Here is a 26,430-nt window from a genome sequence, read left to right on the forward strand (position 1 = left end):
GTGAGAAGACACATGGGGAATGCTCACTGAGAGGAAATTCAGGAGTTCCGTCAGCTTTATTTTACTGACTGGTTCTGAATTACAGATCAGTATGGTAAGTTATAATACACATTTAGTCTCTTGTCAGCATTTAGGTATATGTGCAACTGGCTGTTGTTATTCCCAGCCCCAGAAACAGAGCACCAAGAGTTTATGTCTTTGAAGCCATGAGGGTTCTGGTCAACCTGGGGAATGATCAATGATCAACTAAAAAGTTGAATGGGATTAAAATCTCCTTTTGTTGGAGTGAAATTCAGTGTGCACTTTACAATAAGGAGAACTTCACAATGGAGTAGAATTGCTCCGGTAGCTAACGAGATTCAAAAGGCTGAGATGACCTAGCATCAGCTTTGAAGTTCTTTCTATGATTTGAGAATAGTATAAAGACCAATTTATTCCTATGATTGCTCAGAATATGTTATCATTATTCTATTACAAAAGCTCTTAACCATGCCCCATGACCATTTAAAGGTGGATTGTTTCTGTGTTCCCTCTTCTCTCTCTCCTTCCATTAGTTCAGAGCCATCCATGCAGTACAGTGAGTTCCAGGACCCAGAACACTCAGGAGACAGTTCTTAAAGACCCATGGGACAAAGGAAGTGGTTGGGAGTGACCCAGCATTAATCACTAGGGGAAGGTGCTAGCAGTATCCTTGGCGGGATTAAGAAGTTCCGGGATGATCCATCAGTATATAGCAAGAGATCTGTTCACAGGAAGCAGAGACCCAAATACGTCACCCAGCTTCTCAAAGGTGTGTTAGTGGGTGGGGCAAAAGAAGAATTCAATACTGAGGCTAGCAGTCAGGAAACTGAGGCAAAGACTTCTGCTTAGAGGAAGAACGTAAGAACCCCCTAGAAGTAAGAGGTTTAAGCATGGGAGAAAAAGCTGAATTGAGTCCTTGACATAGAAAAAATTTATTATGAGTATGCACAGCCTCCTCCTTCTGCATTTATAGGAATGATGCTTTGTCTGTTGACTGGGCTTCTAGTATTGCTTTGATCAGGGTAAAGGAGAGAAAGATCTACAGGGAGGTAGGTTTCCAGATAGGGTGGAGAGGTGGGCTTCCTGAGGCACTGGAAAGTGGAAGACAGAAATATTATTTAGAGATACTTGAACGCTGCCTCTGCTTTTCTAAAGGGTCTGCCATGGGCCCTGAGCAGGGTTACTTTTGAAAGCTCTCTAGGTGAGTCTAATATATACAGTCATGGTTAAGAGCAACTGTATTAAGTGACCTACCATAGACCGAGTACATTGGGAACTTATGGCAAGTCTCTTTTTCACTTCCTCACATTCTGGTGATTTCTTCCCACCTGCAATGCTGCATCAGGTTAGCTGGGTTGTATATTTAAAACGGAAAGTTCAATGTTTCAAGAGAAAACATAGATTCAGGAAGGCAGTTAGAAAGGCAGAAAGGAGAAAAACAATACTAGAGATTGGAGATAGTCTTTCAGGCAGCTGTTGGGATATAGAAGAAATTGGGAGGGGTGGAGTAGGAAACATGAGATTTTTCTGTGGGTTGTGAATGGGAATTTTTCTGAGAGATTCTGGAGGGGATCTGAATTGTCTTTCAAATTGTCCAGGTTATGGGAGTGGAGCCAGTATTGTGCCAGCCGAGCTGTAAGGTAGTGGGAGGGCATATTCATTTCAGCAGTATCCTTTCCTTTCTGTCTTGTGCTCTCCTTCCTCCAGTTATGGAGAACCCATTTCATGCCAGGAGCATCATTATTATCCTTAGGTCCTTGACAGCCTGGTCAGGAGGAGATAGGAGGTTTGTTTCAAGTTCCATGAAGAGCAGAATAGAAACAAATGGGGGCAGCCATTAAGACATGGTGAGGAAGAGGGTTAGGAAAGCAAAAAGGTGGTTTTTGAGTCAGTTTCTGAGCTCACCCAGAAAATGACAAGCAAGAGCTTGTTAGATGAAAAAAGAGGATACAGTGAAGAGTGCTGTTTAAATCAGAAGGGAGAACTTTGCAGCAACCCAGAAGGAGAAGAGAAGAACAGGGTATGTTTAAGAACTGCTGGGGCCGGGCACGGTGGCTCACGCCTGTAATCCCAGCACTTTGGGAGACCGAGGCGGGCAGATCATGAGGTCAGGAGATCGAGACCATCCTGGCCATCCTGGCTAACACGGTGAAACCCCATCTCTACTAAAAATACAAAAACAAAATTAGCCGGGCGTGGTGGCGCATGCCTGTAGTTCCAGCTATTCAGGAGGCTGAGGCAGGAGAATGGCGGGAACCTGGGAGGCAGAGCTTGCAGTGAGCCGAGATCGTACCACTGCACTCCAGCCTGGGCAACAGAGCGAGACTCCCTCTCAAAAAAAAAAAAAAAAAAAGAAGAAGAAGAAAAACTGCTGGGACGTGGGCTTGACTGGCATTTAGTGCCTGTGGCAGGAAAGGAAACTGAAAAGGGAGAAAGGGCTATATCTTTAAGGGTCTAATATGCTGCAATGAATGATGTAAGTATTTTACCAGAGACTCTTAGGAATCATGAAAGGATTTTGAATAAGAGAAGTGTATTAGATCTGGATGTTAGAAGAATCTTCTAGTAATGTTGAGGATAGAATATAGAGGTACATAAGGAGGCTCATTGGAAAGTCATTCAAGTGATTCAGAAGAGGAAATGATACTGAAATACATTAAACACCTAAATAAATTAAGGTAGTGACAGAGGGGTCAGAAACATGGGAGGAAATTTGCTTGTGATTTGGACGGAAAATTTGAAAGGACAGATCAATTTGGGTGAAGAGCTGAGGAAGAGTTGAGGAAGAGAGAGAAGGTGGTTCTGCAGAATCTGGCTTAAAGAACCAGGTGCAGTGGCAGGGTCAGTCATGGAGTTAGGACCCTAGGAAAGGAACAGTCTGGGGGAAAAGGCTGAGTTTAGTTTATAGGTGCTCCTGCCTACAGACCTGTCCCAGGGCAAAGGACTGGGGATGCACCAAGAGGAGGGGATAAGGAGAGCCAGGGAACCAATCACCCATCAAGCAGATGATAGCATACTATTCCCATGCCATGAGTCCATCAGGTTGCTTTCCTTTCCTCTGCTACTCCTTCAACTCTAGATCTTCCCTGAGTATCAACTCTGGTAGTAAATGATGGAGTAGATAAGAGGAAGAAAAGCAGTTTACTGTCACAGCCGGTACCTAGAAAGTGACTTGGAATTGCTCTAGAGTGTTTCCAAACCTAGAAGTCCTTTACAATCATTTAGGGAATGGTTCAAAAATACCTAATGTAAATGACGAGTTAATGGGTGCAGTACACCAACATTGCACATGTATACATATGTAACAAACCTGCACATTGTGCACATGTACCCTAGAACTTTAAGTATAATAAAAATATATATATAAAAAAACCCAAAAATACACTTTCTAGAACCTGTCTTATACCACTTGCATGAGAATCTTTGAAGCTAGATCCTAGAAATATTTTTTAACAGAATCCCCAACTGTTTTTTTTTTCGTAATAAGGCCTGATTGGTATTAGTAACTGTAAGAGGGCCAAGGCATGAAACTTGTGCAGTTGCATGGGGCTTTAAGTTCCAAAGGGCCCCGTTGCTTGGTTTAATGCTCTGTGTCACTGTCTTGAAATTCTTAATACTTTTATCTTTGAACTGTGTTTTGAAAGTGAAGTCCATGAAGCAACAAACATGAGTGGTAACAGAGGAGACCCATAAATACAATATGCATGTTTGCTCTTTCACATGTAAGGCTTGTGATATCCCACAAGAACAAAGTTCCCACAGTACTGGGAGTTCAGTGATAACGCAAAATGAGTACAAGGTAAATATATTATGTTTAATGACTAAGTGGGGGATCTGACAGCCCCAAGAGGCCATGCTCCATTTGGGCCAGAACTTACTTCAAATGCAGGAAGAAGGGAGTGGTGGTCTAAGAAACATGAATCATCAAGGAACCCTATTATTTCATCATTACTCCTACTACTTTTCTGTATTAGCTAATTATTTACACTGAAAATGATGATAGAGAAGAAAACAGAAAGAAAGGGAAGTCCACAATTCCTTTTCCTCTCACTCCTACCTTACTCATCAGTAGCCAAAGGTCGAGAGTGTTGATAGAATGTGTGTATATCAAGAACTGAAATAAAGACAGTTAACTTAAATTTGTGTAGTGTTTCTGGTGTTCTGTTAAGAAGGAAGTACATATGCATGCACAAGCTTTGAAAGATCAATTGTGTAATTTTGGTGATTTTGCATGTGCATTAAATACTTTTCTATTTGCATTTTAAAGTGGCGTTGCACAATATAAAAATGAATGGTAAATTTTAATATTTTAATTTTTTAACTTAGAATGACATAAATGCAAATAAAAGACATTATGGTGACTTTCTAAGTTAAGCTTAGTCATTCTAAGCTTATTCTTACTCATTCTAAGTCATTATAATGTTGAGAGATCAGTGAAGAAAGAAAAATGCTTTATATTTTAGTATCTTTAACGGCATTTCTCCCTGCTTTTTGAACAAGGGAGTTTGCCTTTTTATTCTGCAATGGGTCCCACAAATTATGTAGCTGTCTCTCCTGGGTGTCATCATAAAACAAATCAGGAAAGAACAAAATGAAAATGAGACCTTCCTGAACATTTGAGGCCGCTTAGAGCCTTTGTATGTAGATGAGACCTGAAACCTGTCAGGGCAGTATGTGTGGGGTGATGCTGATGCACAGATGGATGTCTGAAAGCGATGTGGCTGCTAGGTGGTGGAGTCTGAGTCTGAAGACAGCCTGGTTCCAGAGCCTGTGCTCTTAAACACTGTCCATGCAGCAGAGAAGGAGAAACAAGTCTGACTGTGGTTGTGCCCCTCTCTCCCACCTTCAGCACCCCCTTCCCAAATGCTTCTGTCTGGGAAATAAGAAGGGATAATAATATCTCTTCAGATTATTCTAAGGATTAAGTGAGATTTAATGTGTAAGCATTAGCCCACTGCCAACCTAGCACATTAGGTACTCAATAAATGCATATTTCTTTCCTCTTCTCAGTAACTCTGGCTTGACCATAACTTTGTGTACCTTATTTCATTCCCCCATTTTATAAAGTCTGGGAAGCAGGCATTCCTGGCTCCTAGTTAGCCTCTTGGGTCGGGAACAGGAGTAGTGCAATTTTTCTTTCTTGTTTTTTTGTTTGTTTGTTTTTGCTATAGCCCAAATTGCTTCAGTGCATTACTTTGATCCAACTAAAAAATTTTGGAGGATCAAACATGGAGGTGAAATGAAATGACTTGAAGGCATCATTTTTAAACATCTATTTATGTCTTATGTCACTTTCCTGGAATTTCTTGTAATGGGACGTTCTTGGCTTAACAGCCCATAATAACATAAGCAATGGCATATTCAAACAACCACCAATGCTATAGAATTATTTCATTCTCAAATTCAGCTTTCTATAAAACATTGTTCTATGAGTAGCTTTGGGAAATATATGAGCAATTTATATTTTTATATTTGTCAAGTCACAAAGCAACAGGTGATAATCCACACTTGTATTGCCATGTAGAAATGTTTAGCAATTGACATGGTGAGAGTTTTTTCATGAAAAGAATTGGAACCAAGCTCATTTGGTATGCAGAACACAAACCCACAGTGAATCTTAATGAAATCAGCCCTAGGAAGATTTTTAGACAAGGCAAGAGATACTTGTTGGATATTGCTTCAGAGCTGGTGCTAAGAAGAAAGGATTTAGAGAGATTATGTTGTGCAAGTAGTAAAAAGAGGAGGAAGGAAACAATAGGAAGTGACTCTACATGAATAGTAGTTAAGCATATCAAGATCTGGGAAGTGAATAAAAATCCTTTTAGAATGCACAGGAAAAAAAACTAGATCTCTCTTTGGCTAGAAAGAAAAGTCATAACAACTCCATCAGCACCATTAAGCAGTGAGTTTCAAAGTGAGTATGTTGTGGCAAGCCATGCTTAGCATTATAACAGCAACTCATAAGACTGGTTAGAGCAAATCTCATGGGGCAACAAGATGAGATGCTGTGGTCAGAATACCATCTGGCCTCATAATGCACCAAGAATAGTGATTTATTAATGGAAGCAAGGACTTAGTCTAGGTGAAGAAGTGGATGGTGGCATTGTTAGGGATGGGAATGATGATAAAACATGGAAACAAGGTAAAGGATGCTGCTATGAATATTCTGAAAGAAAAGAGCAAAGTAGTTGAGACAAGAGTGTCAGGACATTCTAAGCAGTCTCAGATGGGTTTTAAAAGTTTGATGCAGAAGGTATGGGTGGTAGTGATAGTAACAGATCTTAAATATATACAACCTTGGGAGCAAATATGAAAAAATGTTTTTGTCACAAGCATATAATTATAGTTAAGCTTATGGTATTTTTTCCCTAAATTACTTAGGTCTGCTTGCAGGATTTTTCCGTAGGTGGTTTGATTTTAAACCTAAAGGTTTTACTATTTATACTGGTAGTTCTCCAACCTGGCTGAACCTTGTCAGCACAGCCTCTGATTTAATTCGCATGTATGAACAAGAAGGGGAAATCTATTATATAGGAAGGAGGAAAAGAATCAAAGGTTTCAGAGAGTAAGCCCAGGAGAAACTGTGCAAGTCAGCTTGACCTGAAGGAAAAAGAGAGAAACATAACAAGGAGAGAAAATTGTCAGAACTGTGCAGCAACCCTGAGTGCCTTATGGTAATCATTATGAAATTCTCATGAGAAAAAAAACATGCCCATGAAGTAACTGTAATTAGAAGTGGTCTAATTAGTTCCACCTTGAAGGATGGCCTGGACAAGAGTAGCTAGTGGTTCAAGCCATGGATTCATTAATGAAACCCTCAAAGGAAGCATAAAACTCATTTATTAAAGATGTAATTCAAGTCTGTGCTTTGGAGAGACTTTCGAGTCACACCCGTCCTGCTGTTTCTCCTACTGATTCTCACTAATCATTGTGTGTTGTAAGTTATGAAGTGGTACATGCTTGTGTTCTCACTTGATGTGCTTAGGGCATACCCCAGAAATTAGAACTACTTGTCTGGAAGTGGCAGAAGCTCACTCTCAAGTTCTTTACATAAGGGTTCACAATGGTTTAGAAGCTGTTCCTCGGATTGTTCTGAAGGGGCATATTGGGACTGTAAAACATTTATATAGACAGTGCTGTGAGATCCATGTGTATTTCAGCATATTCCAGTTAATGCAAAGGTTAATATTGTGACTTTTAACATCATAGAAACAGGGTAATCCTCATTCAGATGATCCAACAGTCTTTTAATTCCAATAGATTAAATTTCCTAAAGTATTTCATTTAGAAGGAAAGACTTAATAGTAAAGGAATAATAGTTGTAATTTGTTATTTCTTCAAACTATTATTCTAATATGGTAAAACAGTATCATTTATTAAATTTAATTTATTCCTCTAAATATGATAATGTACTTTGCAGAGTTCAGCAAAGTCCCAAGTAGTACAAGGACATGAGCGTGTAATCTTGGACATTTTGCTAATTTAAGTTCTGGCTGCTCACTTCCAGTTATCTCACTCTTTTGAAAAAACTGGTAAAGATAACACCTCATAGGATTGTCTCTAGGAATAACTTCAAGTGTTTTAAAAGATATTTCCAAATGAATTAAGAAATTCTAAGTGACAAGTAAATTTTTCTTCTCCCTTCTTCCTTTCCTGTCAAGGCTAAAAGAGAAAATGTAAGAGGAGCCATAACGATGGTGCTGTGGTTCTCCCACCAAATGAATATTGCTTACAGAATGGCGCTTGATTACTGGTGGGAGTTCCCATCTGGAGGAATGTTTTGTGAAGATATTTTTGCAGCCATATTTGATTATAGTTCTAGGGCTTGTAATGCCTTTTGATTTCTGAAAGAAAGAAACGATCTTTTGATTAAATGTTCTTAATATAACAAAATAATGATTCTGCGACAGAGACACCAAGATGAACCTAATTGAGTTTCAGTTGTCTTTTCAACTGGCTATGAGAGGGTATATTCAGTTTTTAGGAAGAAAGTGAAATTAGATATGAATGAAAAGTTAGATAAGTGTGAAAGGTCTTAGGAAAATTATAGAAGTTTATGCAATTATAATCAAAACTAAAGTAAAACAAAAAATATATATCTAGGTCGATATGTGAGAAACAAGACCCAAATGAGTGAAAGTCCTTACTGCCAGAACAAGATGTATTGAGTGGTATAGGATTCTAGAGATTTGAGCCATTTTTATCCCATATTCAGTTACAGTCTCTACTTTAGGGGATGCTAAACTAAAATTAAGATGACAAAGACTTTGGATTAACTCTTAAAGAGCATATAGTCTCTGTTTATCTTAGACCTGTATAGCTCCTGTTCATAGTGGCAAACTTTTGGCTTCCTGTTCTGTTGATGGGACTATTCAGTTATGGATATTCTAGGGTTTTGAGAGCATTAGAACCATGTACAGCCATGACCATGATGTTTCATCATTAGCCATTGAGCACAATGGATACAATATAGTGTCTACCTCATGGGATTAAAACCATTAAAATGTAGGCAATGTAGACTGGCTCTTTTTGTGGCCAAATTAATATGGTGTCCGGACTTCCATCTGTGCTAGTGAACAGACAGTGTGGAAGGGTTGATAGGAACAACAAATCCAGTGCTATGCTCAGAGAATATGAAAATGTGATAAAATGCATTTCTTGGGGCTACATATGGCCCACATTTTTATATCTCTTGAGCAAAAGGAGGTGAGACTAGAAAAAGTGGCAAATCTGTATCTCTCTTGCTGTCAGAGATGAGACTGTGAAAATAAGGGATGTAAGCACCAGTTTGTGGGTAAACTTAAATTTCCACAAGATGAAACCACATGGGCTTACTGCAAGTATAGTGTTCCCCTGTGAAATCAAGGTTACCCACTTTGAATCATCCTTAAGTGTATATTCCCTCTTCAGAAATACATTTGAAAAAAAGATGGGGGAAGATTTGCAAGTATCTGTATATCTTTGTCATTTCTAACCCTGTTTGAATACTAGTCACATGTGACAATTTTTATGTGTTTCTCAGTCAGTCGGGAAAGTGAATAGCTTAACTTCTTTTTAAACTATTTTAAAAGACTCAAATAATTTAAAACAGACAATTTTGACATTATAGTACAGGATATTTGATTCCACGAAAACCAAGATTTGATAATTTGAGGTTCTCAGGAAGAAAATTCTCATGATTTCTAGTCTTCCTGGTGTGATTACAGAATAAAATAATGAGCATTTTTCTGTTATAAAAAATTGAATATGGGCATACACTGTCAGTTTTGTTTATAAAATACCTCAGTGCTGTGCAATTGAACTATGTGTTACATTAGGGAATTGGCCACAGCCTGCTCTCATTCATCAGGCATCTTCCTTTTGCCTGATCCCTACCAGGGCTCTCTGAAGAACAGGCTGAGCTGATTGCTTCTGTGACACTCCCCGCTTCAATTTTCTTTTTCTGTTCTGTAGGGTGACATTCATTTCATTTTTTTTCCACAGGAAAATAATCAAGCTATATTTATGCACTCTTATTTCTGTTACAGTTTATAACTAAGGGCTTGAAGCAAACAAGAAATTATTTGGCAGAAAATATGAGGCAACCTTTCATAATTACCACAGCATAGAAGATCTACATGCTGGTGACTGACAGCTATGTGCATAAAGTGCTTAGGTGCATAGCTCAAATTTCCAGGAAGTCAAATATATTTCTTCTAAAATATATATATATGTATATGTGTATATATATATATGTATATATATATATATATTTTTTTTTTTGAGACAGTTTCACTCTTGTCACCCAGCTGGAGTGCAATGGCACGATCTCAGCTTACCACAACCTCCGCCTCCCGGGTTCAAGTGATTCTCCTGCCTCAGCCTCCTGAGTAGCTGGGATTACAGGTGCCTGCCACCACACCCAGCTAATTTTTGTATTATTAGTAGAGACAGGGTCTTACCATGTTGGCCAGGGTGGTCTTGAACTCCTGACCTCGGGTGATCCACCCGCCTTGGCCTCCCAAAGTGCTGGGATTACAGACATAAGCCACCGTGCCCGGCTCCTAAAATTTTTTTATTACTGTATTATATAATTTTAATACAAACTACAGTTGAGATTTTAACTTATATTTCAATGATTCAAACAGTGCTACATGTTTCCCCTCCCCCTTCATTTAGATCAGATCCTAACTTCTTCACTACAATCCGAATCAATCAATGCCTACACAGCATTATTAGCTAACTAGGATAGCCTCTGTCCACAGAGAGACTTTCAGTTAGTGAAATAATAAATAAACATGTAATTATTGATTTTTCACCAACTATCCAGCAAAGGAATGATGCAGCTGGGAATCCAAAAGAAATGGAAAGAATTTATGATTAATCTTGTTGAGGGACAAGATTAAGATTATGAAATTGCTGCTATTCTAATGCTTTGATTTATGAAAATGTTACCTTCATATAATTCAAAGCAGTGATTGTAAATGACAAAACAGTATTTAATTAGATACCAAATTATGGGATAAAACCAGAAGTGCTATGTAGGCTTTGTGTAGGTAGAATATAAGAGATCCAAGTTTGTCAGAGAACATTACATGAATGAGTAGGTACTGGGAGAGGTAAAGAGGACTAGGGCAGGAATTCCAGGCAAGAGGAAGCTTGACGGTGGACTGAACGAGAGCAATGGATCTCAGGTAGCATGAACTGGTTGTTTATGCACTGTTGGAGTCGAGAAGCTGAGCCTGGGCGGGGGAGAATGGAACAGCAAATATCAGCTGGGCTGCTGTAGCACTAATTGTGGAGGATTGCTCAAAGAGAAAGGGAAGGATGAGAAACACATTGGAGGATGTGTTCTGTTCTCTGACGGTTCTCACTGGATGAGATTTCTACTTTCTGACTTCCACGTTTTCTATCACTTACGTACATCTTTGCATTCAGTGCTATTTATATTCCAGATACGTATTAGACATTGTGATAGAGGTTGTGTGTGCCAGACATGGTTCCTGGTTTAGTGTTGTTAATTAACAAAACTTTAAGTACCTGTGTTTTGCTTTTCTAAATTGATTGTAAGTTTTACCACATCAGGGACCATGCATTTTTATATTCATTCTTTAAAAAACTGTTGAGTATTTATATGTGACAGACACTATTGATATAAAATGCTGGGCGCGGAGTGGCTCACGCCTGTAATCCCAGCACTTTGGGCGGCTGAGGTGGGTGGATCACCTGAGGTCAGGAGTTCATGACCAGCCTGACCAACATGATGAAACCGCGTCTCTATTAAAAATACAAAAAAACCTAGCTGGGCGTGGTGGTGGGTGCCTGTAATCCCAGCTACTCAGAAGGCTGAGGCAGGAGAATCACTTGAACCTGGCAGATGGAGGTTGCAGTAAGCCAAGATCCTGCCACTGAACTCCAGCCTGGGTGACAGAGCGAGACTCCGTCTCAAAAAACAAACAAAAATTTCTGGAAGAGTTAAAGACTCAAAGAAGAATGATCTTTTGAGTTGAGACTTAAAGGGCAGTGTTTTGGAGGCATGCCTGTGAAGCATGGGTGGCTCAGGAAGGTGGAACAGCCTGCACAGAAGTGGGGGACACAGTCACATGACACAGGATGTACACATGTGCTAATATTGCCAAGTACGGGGCGGAATGAAACAAAAGGAGATTGTGCAAATGGGTAAGGGCTTGATAAGTGTCTTTGTATATTATGCAGAGGAGCTTAGGTGGTATGCTATGATGAAACATGTTGATTAGCTAAGAAATGTTTGGACTTGTATGTTAGAACCATCCCATGTAACAAAGAGGAGAATAGAGGGGAAGAAGGACATGACTGAGCAGAGAGACTAGAAACGAGGCTATTGCTATTGCAATAGTGTGTGACAGAGAAGCCAGGAGCAATGAGAATAGAAAGAAGGAGAAAAAAACAAAAAGTAACTGGAAAGTAAAATGGACAGACCTCGTGTTTCATAGAACATGGGGGATGAAATGGAGAGAGACCAGGACCTCGTCTGTCTTGTTAATAACTGCTTCCCCAGCACCTAAAAGAAGGCCTTATCTAGGTGCCCAACCAATATTTGTCCAAATGAATGAAAGGGAAAAATTGAGATGATTCCTGGGTTTCTGGCTGAAGCAGAATGTTTATAACAGTTACCAACAGAAGGGATACAGGAGGGGAAGTCATGTATTCATCTGTGGACTACTGTGGGATATATAGGGTGGGTTCTAGAAGAGCCAGTCTCTAAGATGTACATTACAAGAGAGTGGAGGGCAGGAAAGGAAGAGAAGCTAATGAAGAAAACACCAAATATGACTGCAGAAGCATAGGAAGAGGCTTAGGTTAGGTAAAAATCATAAGTCAAAGGGACATTTTCATGATGAAGTGTTTGACAGGATATTTCCAGAGAGTTCAATGGTGGTGGCAGTATTTGGTGGCAGTATTTGCAAAATGAGTGTTCAGCTTTGAAAGACTCAGAGAAGACTATCATCAGTGTTGTCCCCTTGCTTTTTTATGGACATATCAGAAATTAGAGGTTGGCTTACTCAAGTTATTTTATAAACTCTGGGACTTTGTGCATCTCTTCACCTGAGGAAGATAAAGGCAGCATATGGTATGGTGATTTTTATAGTAACAACCAATATGTAGGTTAGAGATCAATATTACTAAGCAATAACATCTAAATGTATATGTACTACTATAATAACATTGATTTGGGTCATTTCTTCTATAGAATAGATAATTGTAAATTGTATGGTTAATAATAATGATATGTTTTAAAAGACTCACTTCTTTAATTCATAGCTTTATGCTATATAAATTGATGAATAATCCCTATATATGATATTATGGCCAATAATTACATACCTTAGTCCATACTTGAATGTGGTCTAATTTAGCTGGCTCTTGGAGGTTTTCAGTAGTTGCCTTCAAATATTACTTGCATAAGGAGGGGAAGAGGAGGGAGAGCATTAGGACAAATACCTAATGCATGCAGGGCTTAAAACCTAGATGACAGATTGATAGATGCAGCAAACTACCATGGCACATGTATACCTATGTAACAAACCTGCACGTTCTGCACATGCATCCCAGAACTTAAAGTAAAATTAAAAAAAAAAACAAATATTAGTTGCATAAAAAGCACCTAAGATTCTTGATAAAATTTTATTTTATTTTATTCTAATTTTTGATTCAAGAAGGCCTGGGAACTAGAGTTTTAACAAGCACATTCATGTTATTTTAATATATGTGTGAAGAGCTCTTATTTGGAGAAACTCTATCTTAAATCATTACACAATATGTATATATTCAATATACATGATTCAATATATTGTATATTGAAACATCATGTTATACCCCATAAATATGTACAATTATTGTGTCCATTTAAAGAAAAAGCTCTTTAGTATGATTTGTATTTTTCAGCTGGTCTTCTTGCTCCCTCATGTGGTGCAATGTGCAACTGTATGTTTTAGAGCTCTCATTTTCAGTTTTTAGAAAATGAACTTCACAGTTTATCAATCTGTTATCTAACCTTTATTTAACCATGCAATAAACCTATAAATGCAAATGTAGAATTAGCATTAATTCCTTTGCATACAAAGCAAAATACTAGAGAGGACTAGAAAACGTCACATGTAAGATTTCACAATTTAGAAATGAGGTGGCTAAAACATTGCTTTATATTTTTTATGTGTGTGTTAAAGATTTTGAAGGAGAATTTTGTAGATGAGTACTAAAGGGTTTTGGTGGCAGTATTTCAGTATCATGGTCCAGGTGTTTGTCTTTTGCTTGGGTTCTCCCTATTTGACTCTATCAGGATTTAGAATATCTGTTTTGAAACAAGACAGACCTAGGGTCTGCAATATTCATTTGAAGTTTTCATTTGCCAGGCTTTTTTTTTTTTTCAAATGAGAAGGGTTTAATTGATAAATATATGATAAGTGGTGTGCAGAGTAAAGGGTTAGGAGTAGGAATTCTTTATTTCCCTTCCTGTGCTAGAGTGGGCACCTTCATATGTATTTATTAAAACCATTGGAGAGAGGCTTTGTGGGTGATACAGTGATAACTCACCATTTCTATAAGTGAGAAGAGAAATTTAGAACTTTGCAGCCAGCCAAAGCCTGTAACAAAGGCTCCACATTCTAATGCAGAAGAGGCTGTCCATGCTCAGACAAAGGGCAATTGATGGAAGAGTTGCGAGGAGGGGAACCGCTGGGGAAATACTAATAGAGGACATAGCATTTGAACTGAGAATCCCTAAGAATGACCACTCTTTAGGAATCCTTGTGAAGCTCTGTTGTGGACTTATATCTCATGCAATTATTTGTTCTTATTGTGGTTATTTTATTCATTCATTAAATACTGATTATGGTCAGACACTGGGCTAAGCATGGGTGTATAAAGTTGAACAGGGCTGACTTGATCTCTTTTTATGTAAAGCTCCCATTCTGTTAGTGAAAACAGACAAGAAACAACTATATTAAAAATAAATAAAAGGATACCAAATTAAAGTAATGGCAATGAAGGAAGTAAATAAGAAGCTGAGGTAGAGAATAACTTGGATGGGGTGGGACAAGACTTACTTTGGTGAAGGTGGCTACAGAAGGCCCTTTTGAGAAAAGATACACTACCGTGTTTATTGAGTACAGTGATTTTTTTTCTTTTTCTTTTTCTTGAGACAGAGTTTTGCTCTTGTTGCCCAGGCTGGAGTGCAACGCTGTGATCTCGGCTCACTGCAACCTCCGCCTCCTGGATTCAAGCGATTCTCCTGCCTCAGCCTCCCAAGTAGCTAGGATTACAGGTGTGCACCACCATGCCTGGGTAATTTTGTATTTTTAGTAGAGACGGGGTTTCTCCATGTTGGTCAGGCTGCTCTCAAACTCCTGACCTCAGGTGATCCACCCACCTTGGCCTCCCAAAGTGCTGGGATTACAGGCGTGAGCCACCGCACCTGGCAGAGTCCAACAATATTTTAAGAACTTCCCATGTATTAAGTTCGTTATTCCTCACAACGCTGTAAGGAAATACACTGTTACTATACTCATTTGATAGGTTAGAAAATAGAGGCACAAAGACATTAAGTAACTTGACACATAATTTGCACATGGTGGAGACTGATTCATGTCTACATCACCAGTCTCTAGAGCCTGCTCCCTTGACCACTATGATAGCTATTTCCTGTCAAGGCTGAGGAAAAAGCATGCACCAAACTTCCGAGACAGGAAAGCACTTGGTGGTTAAGGCACTGGAAGAAGAGCTGTAGGAGAAGAGCACAGAGATAGTGAGAGTGGCCTGGTTGTGTTCAGAGATGCAGACTGGGATCTGATCCTGAAGGCCCTTTGAGAACATGATAAGGAGGTTTGGATTGCATTCTAAGTGCAGTAAAAAGCCACAGATGGGTTTTAAACAAGGTTCAGACATGATCTAATAAACCTTTTAAGAGGCTAACTCTTATTACAATGTGGAGAATTAATTGCAGGCAGGAAATCAGTAGGGAGACCAGTCAGGAAGAGGTCATGAGGTTTCAGCATAGGGATGGGGAAGATATTCAAACAAATTTTGGAGGTAGAATGAATAGTACTTTATATGATAGAGTACCCCATCCTAGCAGACATGGTGGGAGTCTGAAATACCACGTTTCATTTGGGGTGTAGGCTCCTTTCAGACATATGCTAATACAGGAAAGAGTGTTTGGTATTAAGAGACAGTCACTGATTGAGTTGAAAAAAACAGAATATGTTATTTACCCTAGCACAGTAGAACCACTGACAGCTGAGAGAAAGGTCTTTTTCTGTTACAATATGTTGATCTCACAGATGAAAACACTGAACTCAGAGAAGTTAGGTGATTAATTGCTTAACTGTTGATTGCAGACTTAAAAGTAAAACATAGGTAATTTTCCTTGACTTAGCACATGCAAAATTAGTTTCTACTTAAGAGAGACAAATTTAAGTTATAAGTTGATTTCCCACCAATTCCAGGGCACTGGAGTACTTTGATACAGGCTGAGTACTTTCTTAATTTCTTGCTCCTTTAATTTAGAATGGTTTTCTTTGAGGGCAACAACCATTTCCATTTTATAACACATGGAAAAATGAGAATTTCCCTTCTCTCTTCAGACATGGAAACAGAAAGAAACAGAGGAAAGGACAAATCATAAACTTACTTCCCATGTGACTTGGTCACCTTCCCTGTCCTCATGTTTGCCTGTAGGAATTTTTTCTTTTGATTATGAAAGGTAGCTGATATGGTTAGGTTTTGTGTTCCCACGCAAACCTCATCTTGAATTGTAATCCCCATAATCCCCAGGTGTCAAGGGAGAGACAAGGTGGAGGTAATTAAATCATGGGGGTGGTTTTCCTCATGCGTTCTCGTGATAGTGAGTGAGTTCTCAGGAGATCTGATGGTTTTATAAGGAGCAATTCTCCCCTTTACTAGGCACGTCTTCCTGCTGCCTTGTGAAGAAAGTACTCTGCTTCCTCTTCCCCTTCCACCATGCTTGAAGTTTTCTGAGGCATCCCCAGCCATGCTGAACAGTGAGTCAATTAAACTTCTTCCCTTTGTAAATTACCCAGTCTCTGGCAGTTCTTTACAGCAGCATGAAAACTGACTAATACAGTAGCCCTGATGCAAAGTAGAGCTTCAGAAAGGATCAGGGAACTGCTAAATACTTTGGACTACAGGGAACATGCTCAAGGCAGAAAACAGGAGGAGGCTGCATCTAGGCAAATGTCTTTTTTTTACCACAGCCAATTACAGTGTCCCTGAGGAATCTCTAAAGTATTCTTAAAGGAGCGAGGCAAGTCCTAGAGGGTTCAGTTAATCTTACCATGGCCTTTCTGTCCAGTAAAAAATATCAAGTTATTTTGCAGTGCTGAGTGGTTGTTTGCCAGCTGAAACTTCAGGTGGAATTCATAATGGAAGCTGATGTCTGAGATCCGTGAATAAGCCAGGAATGAGGTGTATCCAAAGGCATCTGTGCCACTGAACCTTGGCTGAGTAATATTAATAGCTGTGAAAAAACCCAAACCAAACAGTTAAAATAAACCTGTACATGTATTTGTAAAGTGAGGGTTACGTTTTGCTGATGCATCTGGCCAGATAGTCTGTTTACTATTACATTAATTATACTTTAGTGCCCTTCAGCATTGAGCAACTAAGTGACTCAACAGGAAATTTCAAAACCAGAACAAAGGAAATGCAGTGTTTTGAGATCTTCTATATAACCCTTTCACTAGCATACTCTTTCTACATAATGGATAATTTACTTAAAAAGCAAACCCCTATATTTTGAAACTTAATTTTAGAAATAGAAAAGATTACTGGCAGCCAAACAAAGTATTTACTCAGGTGCCTCGTAAACATGATTTGGCCTCCAAAACCTGGATATGACTTAGAGAGGAGCTCACACCTTTGAACAAACTGTGCTTTTCTAATCCTGCACCTTTATCTGAGCCAAAGCCCCAGGTCAGGGCTAGGAAAGTCAAGAAATAGGAAGGAAATTGGTCAGTTTTCCATCATCATTGGTGAGTGACCAGAGCTTTTCTTTAAGTAAAAATAATTGTCTAAAATAAATGTTCATTATTTCTTTGCTGAGATGCTTCTTAAGTAATAAAAACATGGAATTCAATAGGTGTGAAAGTGTAGGGAGATTTATTAAAAACAGGAAATGGTAAAATTAGATGAAGTTCAAGGGCCAGTGTGAACAAAATAGAATTTAACTGAGGGTTGCTTCTTGTATCGAACTCTTCTCTTTCATTGTACTGTTTACTTCATAAGTCTCCACTGGTTTTTTAAATCTCCTTACTCAAAGAGGACAACAGAAAATAGAAAGGAGATTTTGACACCCCATTCCTGTCTTTTATGGATGATGTCACCAGATTAAGGGATGTTCCTAGGATCTATTTTTATTGGTTGGGGACAGCTCGGTTGAGGAAATAAGAGCTTATGTTGTTTCCTTCTCAAGAGATGTTGGAACTCCAGGGAAGCTGTAAAATTAGAATTTTTACAAGCCTTAAGAAATACCCTCACTCTGGTATATAACACTTAAAAGAGCTTCTTATGTCTGTTTATAATTGTGTATACAGCAAATAATTTAGGAAAAATGATGCTTATTATCAAAGGCTTGTATATCTTTGTTTTATATGACTATTAAACTAAGATATTTGTGTGAATAAACTGAATACTTTGTTTTGATATTTTATTAAAATCTTATCAGTTTATTCCCTGGGATGTGTGGCATAGGTTAAATGTAATTTTCTCAAAACTCACCAGAATGTGAAGTAGGGACTTTTGAGACATATTGCTTCTTATACTTATTTTTTAATCTAATGAAAACTTTATAATTTGTGTCCCTGAGATAATAACACTCTCAGGTATATCACATCAGGTATATCACTTTCAGTAGTACTATGGGGAGGGTGATTGAGGGAAATGAAATGTGCTGGAGTTGAAACAGAATAAAAATACTGACCATCATTCAATGTTGGCATTAAAAACTATGAAAATAGAATTCAGTTAAATTTAATACTAAAATAGAAAAGGAATGACTATCTTTTGCTTTTAATATTTCTTCCTGTTAATAATTTACAACTGAGTCTACCTAAAGGTTACATTTAGGCTAGATTGACAAATACGTATCTCATATATATAGTATTTTACTGTCAGAACCTGTGCTAGATGCTGGTGACACAAAGATAAAAAAGCACTAGTCACTCAAGGAATTAGTGTGAAGTCAATAAATTTATTCAGCTGAACTGGACTGAAAGTTGAGGCCTGGTATAAGAACTTTCAGGCAGAAGAAACAGCATGTTCTAGGGTGTGAAGACCAAAACAGCATGTCATACTCAGGGAACTTATGAAGTCTGCAAATTTTAGAATGAAGAATAAAAGTGAGAGTGGAAGGAAATGAAACAAGATAGACAGTGGTCAAATCATGAAGAACTATATATTTTCTTTATTATCCTTAAGTAGTTGGGCAATGATCAAAGTTGCTTTTTAGAAATATTACTCTGTTGATGAAGTGTGAATCATAGATTAGACAGAGAGCTGGAGGACCAAACGTTGGTCAAGGATGAAAATAAGAACTTTGATATCAAGAAATCTAACAATGAATTAAGCTTATGCAGAAATCTAAATGTAAGGCAATTTATGAGTAACTCATTAAGGCAATGGTGTGATATTTAAACAGCTAATGGAAATACCTTATCAGTGCAATTTCATGATATAATTTTTACTATCAAAAATAAGTACTTTTGAAGTTTGAGAATAATAATGAAGACTGATGATAACCATGACCCATAGGAATGGATCTGTCAAATGCTCAGCATTTCTCAGTCTAGTGGTACCTGCAGCTGTTGAGCATTTGAATTGTGGTTAGGCCTGTGTGGGAAGGGCTCAGTATGAAACCAAGAATGTAAAATATGTTATTAATAACATTTCCATATCCATTAAACATTGGGTTAAATAAAATGTATTACTAAAATAAATTTCACCTGTTTCTTTTAACTTTGAAAAATGTCGCTACTAGAAAACAAAATTACATAGGCAGCTCACATTCTATTTCTATTGAGTGGCAATGCAGAGAGATCCAAGCATGTTTTGATAGGTAAGTTCTTCCTCTAAACCGTTAGTTGTGACTTACTTCAAGGGGCTTTTTCTTTTGGTAACTCTGAACCTATAAAAAGGTAGGGCCTCTATGGGGAGCAATAGGAATCAGGAGAAGAAGTCAAAGATAATATAATCCATCACTAAGAGGCTTCTATGTCTTCACCCACACTGTCTCTATAACTCTGAATTAGGCAGAAGAACGTGAGGGACTCAGACTAGGAGAAAGAAGACTTTCAACCTTACAAATCATTCTTTTCAATACTTTAAGCCCTTTTCCATCTTCCTCCAGGTAACATTTGGTTAATTTGGTTACTCTACTGCATAAATTCCCAGATCAGCCTTCTGGAAGGATCAGTCATCATCTAATCAGGAAATTGAACAGATTGTAATGGGACTATTTTTGGGCTATTAAATGTATATATTTTTTAATTTTTGCAATCCCTAGTTGCCTCACAGATACCATGTGTAAAGTCATGCATTTTTTTGTCAGTTCTTCTAAAGTTACATGAATGAATTGGAAACATGAGGAAAAAAGGGAGATGCTGGAATTTAAACTAAAATAAATTGTTTAGTGTGTAGAAGAAGAAAGCAAAATCACTAATGCTCTGGGATCATTTCAGGCACAGTCAAAAGGTATCCAGACATCATCTCGGGGCATTAAAAATTCTAAGAGCCTTGAGTAAAGAGGGAATATTGTGATATTTTCTTTTATATTATAGTGCTATATTATAGGCTCAATGTATAATCTTTTTAGAATGTTATGCTTATAAAACACTTCTTAGCAAAAGTTATCACAGAAAGGGTATAAAATTCTATTTTCTAATCATTTACTAAGGCAAATTTTCCTCATTCCCAATATGGCAGAGAAATAAAGCATTATTGTGTTTAATGTAACTATTTTTTCCTTTTAAAAATATTTTGCTGTGGCCGGGCACGGTGGCTCACGCCTGTAATCCCAGCACTTTGGGAGGCCGAGGCAGGTGGATCATGAGGTCAGGAGATCCAGACCATACTGGCTAACACGGTGAAACCCCGCCTCTACTTAAAAAAAAAAAAAAAGAAAAAAAGAAAATTAGCCGAGTGTGGTGGCACGTGCCTGTAGTCCCAGCTACTCGGGAGGCTGAGGCGGGAAAATCACTTGAATCCGCGAGACGGAGGTTGCAGTGAGCCGAGATCGCGCCACTGCACTCCAGCCTGGGAGGCAGAGCGAGATTCCATCTCAAAAAAAAAAAAAAAAAAAAAAAAAAAAAAAAAACCAAAACAAAGACAAAAACAATCCCCCCCCCCCCCCAAAAAAAAAACCTGCGGTTAATCTTTTAATCTGAATTATTAAAGTTTATGCACAATGCACAGAAGTCGCTAAGATGAACTATTGGAATGTGGAAAGAAGACATATAAATAGTTCAGATTTCAGAACACCTTTCTTCAACTCTGCAGTGGTGCATCCTGAAGCCCACCGGTTGGTAGTAAAACATGAGCTACTCTATGGCATAGTGATGGAGGGAGGCAGCTGGGGCTGGCCAGCTCAGGCTTGATTCTGGATGTTTTTACTTTCTGTGTAAACTTGGGTAAGTTATTTCACTTTTCTGTTTTAGTTTCTTCGTTCATAAAATGAGAATGTAAGAGCACCTAACATCTGTGAAGAATGAGAAAAGCCCATGGCTGAAGAAAACACACTCGAGCTAAACATACAATTCAAGTGGGCAAACCTCTTCCACCATACCAGCAATCCTACTACATATTTCCAGTCAAGTCACTTTCCCAGCCTCTAAAATGGCTATTTAATGCTTCCTCTCTCCTCAAACATCTAATATTTATTGTCTCTTATGAATTAATAATCTTGGTTTTTATTTTGCTGAGAAAAACCCATCAACAGAGAACTACCTGATGCTTTCACTGTCAAATTCTCCCACCCGCAAATCTTTAATTTTTATCCATATGCTTTGCCTTCCCTTTGCTGACAAGGCTGACTCTGCCCGGATATTTCATCCACCCCTTCTCATTTGCTCAAGAGCATCATTTCAGAAATTCTGTCCTGCCTCCCAGGAGTTACCAAATTATTCTTCTCTACTGCAGCATTCCCTTTAACATGAAATATGCTAGAATGTCCCCATCATAAATGAGCTTCCCTCCACTCCACATTCCCCTCTAGCTACTGCATGTTTCTCTGCTCAACATACTATCAAGGGGCTTCTAAAGAGTTGTCTGTATTGACTCTTTCAAAATTTATTACCATTCATGCTCGATTTTATTCCAGTCAGGCTATCTTCTCTATCTTTTCTTTGAACTTTTGTATGTTAAGATCACTAGTGACCACAGTCTTTCTAAACTAAATGTCAATTGTCTGTTTTTATCTTATTCAGTGTCTCAGAAGCAACTGACAAGGTTGATTATTTCTTTTCTCTTGAAATGCTTTCTTTACTTGGTCTCCATGACCACTGCACTGTCCTGATATTTTTTCCTACCTTAATGACTGCTGCTCCTCATTCTCCTTTTCTTCCAGTTATCTCCATCTACCATCATTCTGTATTTGATCATGAGTACCATTTACAGGTGGATGAGTCCTGAGTAAACAGAGTCTCTATCCCTGCTTTTTTCCAGAGCTCCAGATTCATATATCCAACCAACTACTAGATAATGAACATATATTTGTATGTCTGATAAGAATTTCAAACTGATCATACACAAAGCAAAACTCTTTATTCCACTATTTGTATTCTTTCCCCCAACCCAAATCCCTTCCCTTCCTTTGCAATCAAATCTGTTTCCCAGCCTTCCCTCTGTTTGCTCAGAGCAAAACTAGGCATCATCCTTAAATTGTATCTTTCTCTGCTACCTCAACTGACAAACTGACGAATATGTTAACTTCATCTTCAAAATATATCCCAAATTACACTGCTGCTTTTCACTGTGTCTGTTAAATACCATCAAAGTTCAATGCACTGTTCTTTCTAGCCCAAACTATAATATTTGCTTCTTAGCTGGTCTCCGTGTTGCTACCTTTATCACTTTACAATCTCTTTTCCGTATTGTAGCCAAAGTGGTCTTTTAAATATAAATTGAGTGTCAAAGTTTCTCCAGTATTTTCCATTGAAGTTTGAAATAAAATAAAAACTCCTGAACATAGCCTAAATCTCCTAATCTCCAGATTTATTTTATACTCATTTCTTCTTTCTCATTCTGCTGCAGCCATGCTAACTTCTTCGTGTTTCTCAAGCAAACCTAACACACTCCCAGTTCAAGGCTTCTGCTCCTGTTCTCAGTGCCTGAACCACATTTTCCCCAAAAGCTGCATGGCCTGCTCCCTCACTTTCTTCAAGACTTGCTCAGGTGTTCTCTCCTCACAGGGCCTTTCCTGACCACCCTATTAAAGTATTAATCTCCTATTAAAGTATTAACTCCTTGTGCCCTGCCCTCCCCAACCCCATACTCTCTAGTCTCTTAACCTGCTTTATTTACATGGCCCAATTCCATTATATGTTATTTGTTTACTTTTTATTATTTTTTCTCCCCACTCAGATTGCAGATTCCACTAGGGCAGAGAGCTTGCCTGTCCTTCATGGTCTAATTGGGTGTAAGATACATATTTATCAAATGGTTGAATACATGTAAAAGGTTAAAGTAGTGTTAAGGACATAGTAATATATATTATGATAGTATATCTCTGCCATTACTGTTTATCTAGTATCTTCACAACTCTGTTCTCAAGTGACTAACTGTTCTGTACTTATGGAGCTAGTGGATGAAGTTGTGAAGTGGATTTCTCCACTATCACCAATGCTAATCATTGCTTGTTTGAATTTGTTTTTTGTACTAAGTCCTTTCCTCTAAAAAATGTTACTAAGTTTTTGCAATAATATGGAATCTTAATTCTTCTAGTGTGGGTAAACATTCAGATAATATAATACATACTGAAAATCAAGGCATAGGGACCCCTAACCTGACAAATCAGTTTATTTTTTATTTTTCTATTTTGAGGCAGGGTCTCATTCTGTCACTCAGACTGGAGTGCAGTGGTGCAATCTTGGCTCACTGCAACCTCCATCTCCTGGAATCAAACAATCCTCTCACCTCAGCCTCCCAAATAGCTGGGACTACAGGCATCCACCACCATGCCTGGCTAACTTTTGTATTTTTTTGTAGAGATGGGGTTTCACTGTGTTGCCCAGGCTGGTCTTGAACTCTTGAGCTCAAGCGATCTGCCCACCTTGGCCTCCCAAAGTGCTGGGATTACAGGCATGAGCCACCAGGCCTGGCCCAAATTGTTGTTTTTAATAATTAAGTTGTATAACTAGAACTATAATTTTATATATTTTGTCTTATAAACATTAGTTTCCATTTAATACTTGAAAATAATGTCTTCTTTAATTTGTGAGCTAAAAATACTGACTAGGTTTCTTGGGACAATTGATAGTTTTTGACAGAATATTTTGCCTTTTACCTGACAAAATATCTGTATGATACCTTTATGATCATGCTTAAAATTTTACAAGTGGTGTTGAAAAAATTTTCTTAAGTGCATCAAAAATTACTTGAAACTTTTAAGTGTTTTCAGGATAGATTGTTTGGTCTAAATATATAATTTTTTTGGAGTTCATTGCTGTTTTTAAACAGATACAAAAGACAAAAACCTGTGGGTGATTTTTTCTTGGATTCTGTTTTCTATGTAGGCTGCTGTGTATAACCTCAGCAGAGTGGACACCAGGGAGCGCTGAGCTAGTGAAAATCCAATTCAGTTCTTCCTTCTCTATGATGTATTTTAATGAAGCAAGCAGATGGTAGATAGATTTTCCCTTGGAAACTGCTGATTTTGAAAGACTCCAGAATGCCAGTTTTCCAACCATGGTGTTCAGCAGTGTAGCGTATCTTGAAATATACATTTAACTTTGCCAGGAAAATGAATCTACCCTTAGGCAGATGGATAAATTTGCAAAAATACAAGATGATTGCTTGCCTCTCCAGTTTTCTTTCCTAGCTTTGAGTATACACGTCTTTCCTCTGTCTTTGTTCTTAACTTCTTAGTAATACAGCACCAGATTTAGCTCAATATCCTGCCGAAATGCAATTAGGTTATCAAACTATGTACGTGGTCATTGTCTTTGTTGTTTCTGTTTTTTGTTGTTGAACAAACTCCTTGAGGAATACACTTTCACACTGTTCAGCATTATCATTTAGAAATAAAAATGGCAACCTACAAATGTGATTATTTTTTAAAGGGAATAGAAATAAATATGTCCTGAGATATCGCCAACAGTTATAGGTGATGGTAGCCTGCACAGAAAACATACACTTACCTTTTCCTTCTGAACCAAGACAGAGATACCCGATACATTAATAAAATCAAGCTCTCTATTCAAATGGATATATAATATCGAATTCACCCACAGGTATAAACATGAAATAAATATGATTGGTTGGTTGCCAATTCCTGCTCATAATAAATTATTCACGTATTCTATATAGATATTTAATTACTACCATACTAACTTCTTTATCCAATCATCAAGAAAAAGCTAAGAACAAACAGAATTTTACATTAAGATAGAAAAACTGTTGAAAATGCAGAGCATTATAATTTCCACCAGCAAAAGAAATAATACATGCTAGAATCTGAAGCATTCTTTTTAGATGCATAATTCTTAGAAATTAGTGCCATCTTCTGGCTTTTCAAAGTAACTAGGTACTGGTAGGATGTTTTATAGTATCACAAAATGTCAGAAAAGGGGAAAAAAATCCCTGAAACATATAGGTTCAAATCATAATCATAGTATCTGCATTACATTACAGTTCATGGCATAAGCTTTGAGAATGGTAAAATTTTCACATCCTCTATAATTCATATTACATAAGCTGTGCAGGTTTATACTGGATTACATTCCCTTGGTTAGTAGTTTATTGTGATAAAATAAGATTCCTAGCTATTACACACACAGGATATTCTGGAACTGATGTGTTTTGAATAATTTTCTCATTTCTAACTCATGAATTTCTTCATGCCCCTGAATATTTAGTTCAGAAATTAAGAAACATTGAGGTTGGAGTGGGTTATCGCTCAAGTTCAGTGGATACATTCTTTTAGTTTGTTACTATATCATTTTTCAAGATATGGCTGTTTAGATGCACTATTGTATATTCTAAAATATTAAAAATAGCAATAATAGTATCTATTATGTCCCAGCTGCTAGATGCCCTATCTAAATTACTTTATTTCTCACAGAACACCAGTGAGATGTTCTTCTACCTCTATTCCTATCTTATAGATGAAGAAATTGAGGCTCAGAGATGTTAAGTCACAGAGCTAAGAAATGACAGGGTCAAGACCTGAACCCCTGTTCATCTGACTCCAAAGCCTGTGCTCTATGTTACCTACCTCACTATGATGGTTGGGATACTCATGACATTGGCCAGTTAAAGGCCACTGGCAGGTATTTTATGTAATTATTAAAATATTACATTATTAAAGTTGGCACTCCTCACAAATTGACTATCTACCACTTTACTTTCCTCCCAAGTCCTGGCCATGGATGAATAAAATTCTGTAGAACTCATTCCTCCTTCTATATTTAATAGAAATGTAAACACATATTAACTACTTTGCAGTGTCAAGCATTTAATGGATATTCAGGATATACCAATATACCAATGAATTTATCAGCAAATAAGTTTTAATAGAAGCTCAATTGTTTTCTAATATGCATAGATAATAAATAAAAAACTGGTTAAAAAGATCAATATGTCCTTAAAGGTTTCTAAGTGCTTGAACGTTTGGAGACACATGCACACACATGCATACACAAATATACAGGTCATTGACAATAA

General features: G+C 37.8%; 1 protein-coding gene across 1 annotated transcript in view; it reads right to left on the reverse strand.

Moving 5' to 3' along the window:
- The window catches only part of LOC100974207 (eyes shut homolog), a 1,877,183-nt gene that overhangs the window by 56,791 nt on the left and 1,793,962 nt on the right, over positions 1-26,430 (reverse strand). The window contains exon 36 of the mRNA XM_063605324.1: positions 16,832-17,014. Coding sequence (XP_063461394.1) covers positions 16,832-17,014 — 183 coding nt within the window. The remainder of the gene's footprint in view (positions 1-16,831; positions 17,015-26,430) is intronic.

This window comes from Pan paniscus, chromosome 5, assembly GCF_029289425.2.
Source record: "Pan paniscus chromosome 5, NHGRI_mPanPan1-v2.0_pri, whole genome shotgun sequence".
Lineage (NCBI taxonomy): Eukaryota > Metazoa > Chordata > Mammalia > Primates > Hominidae > Pan > Pan paniscus.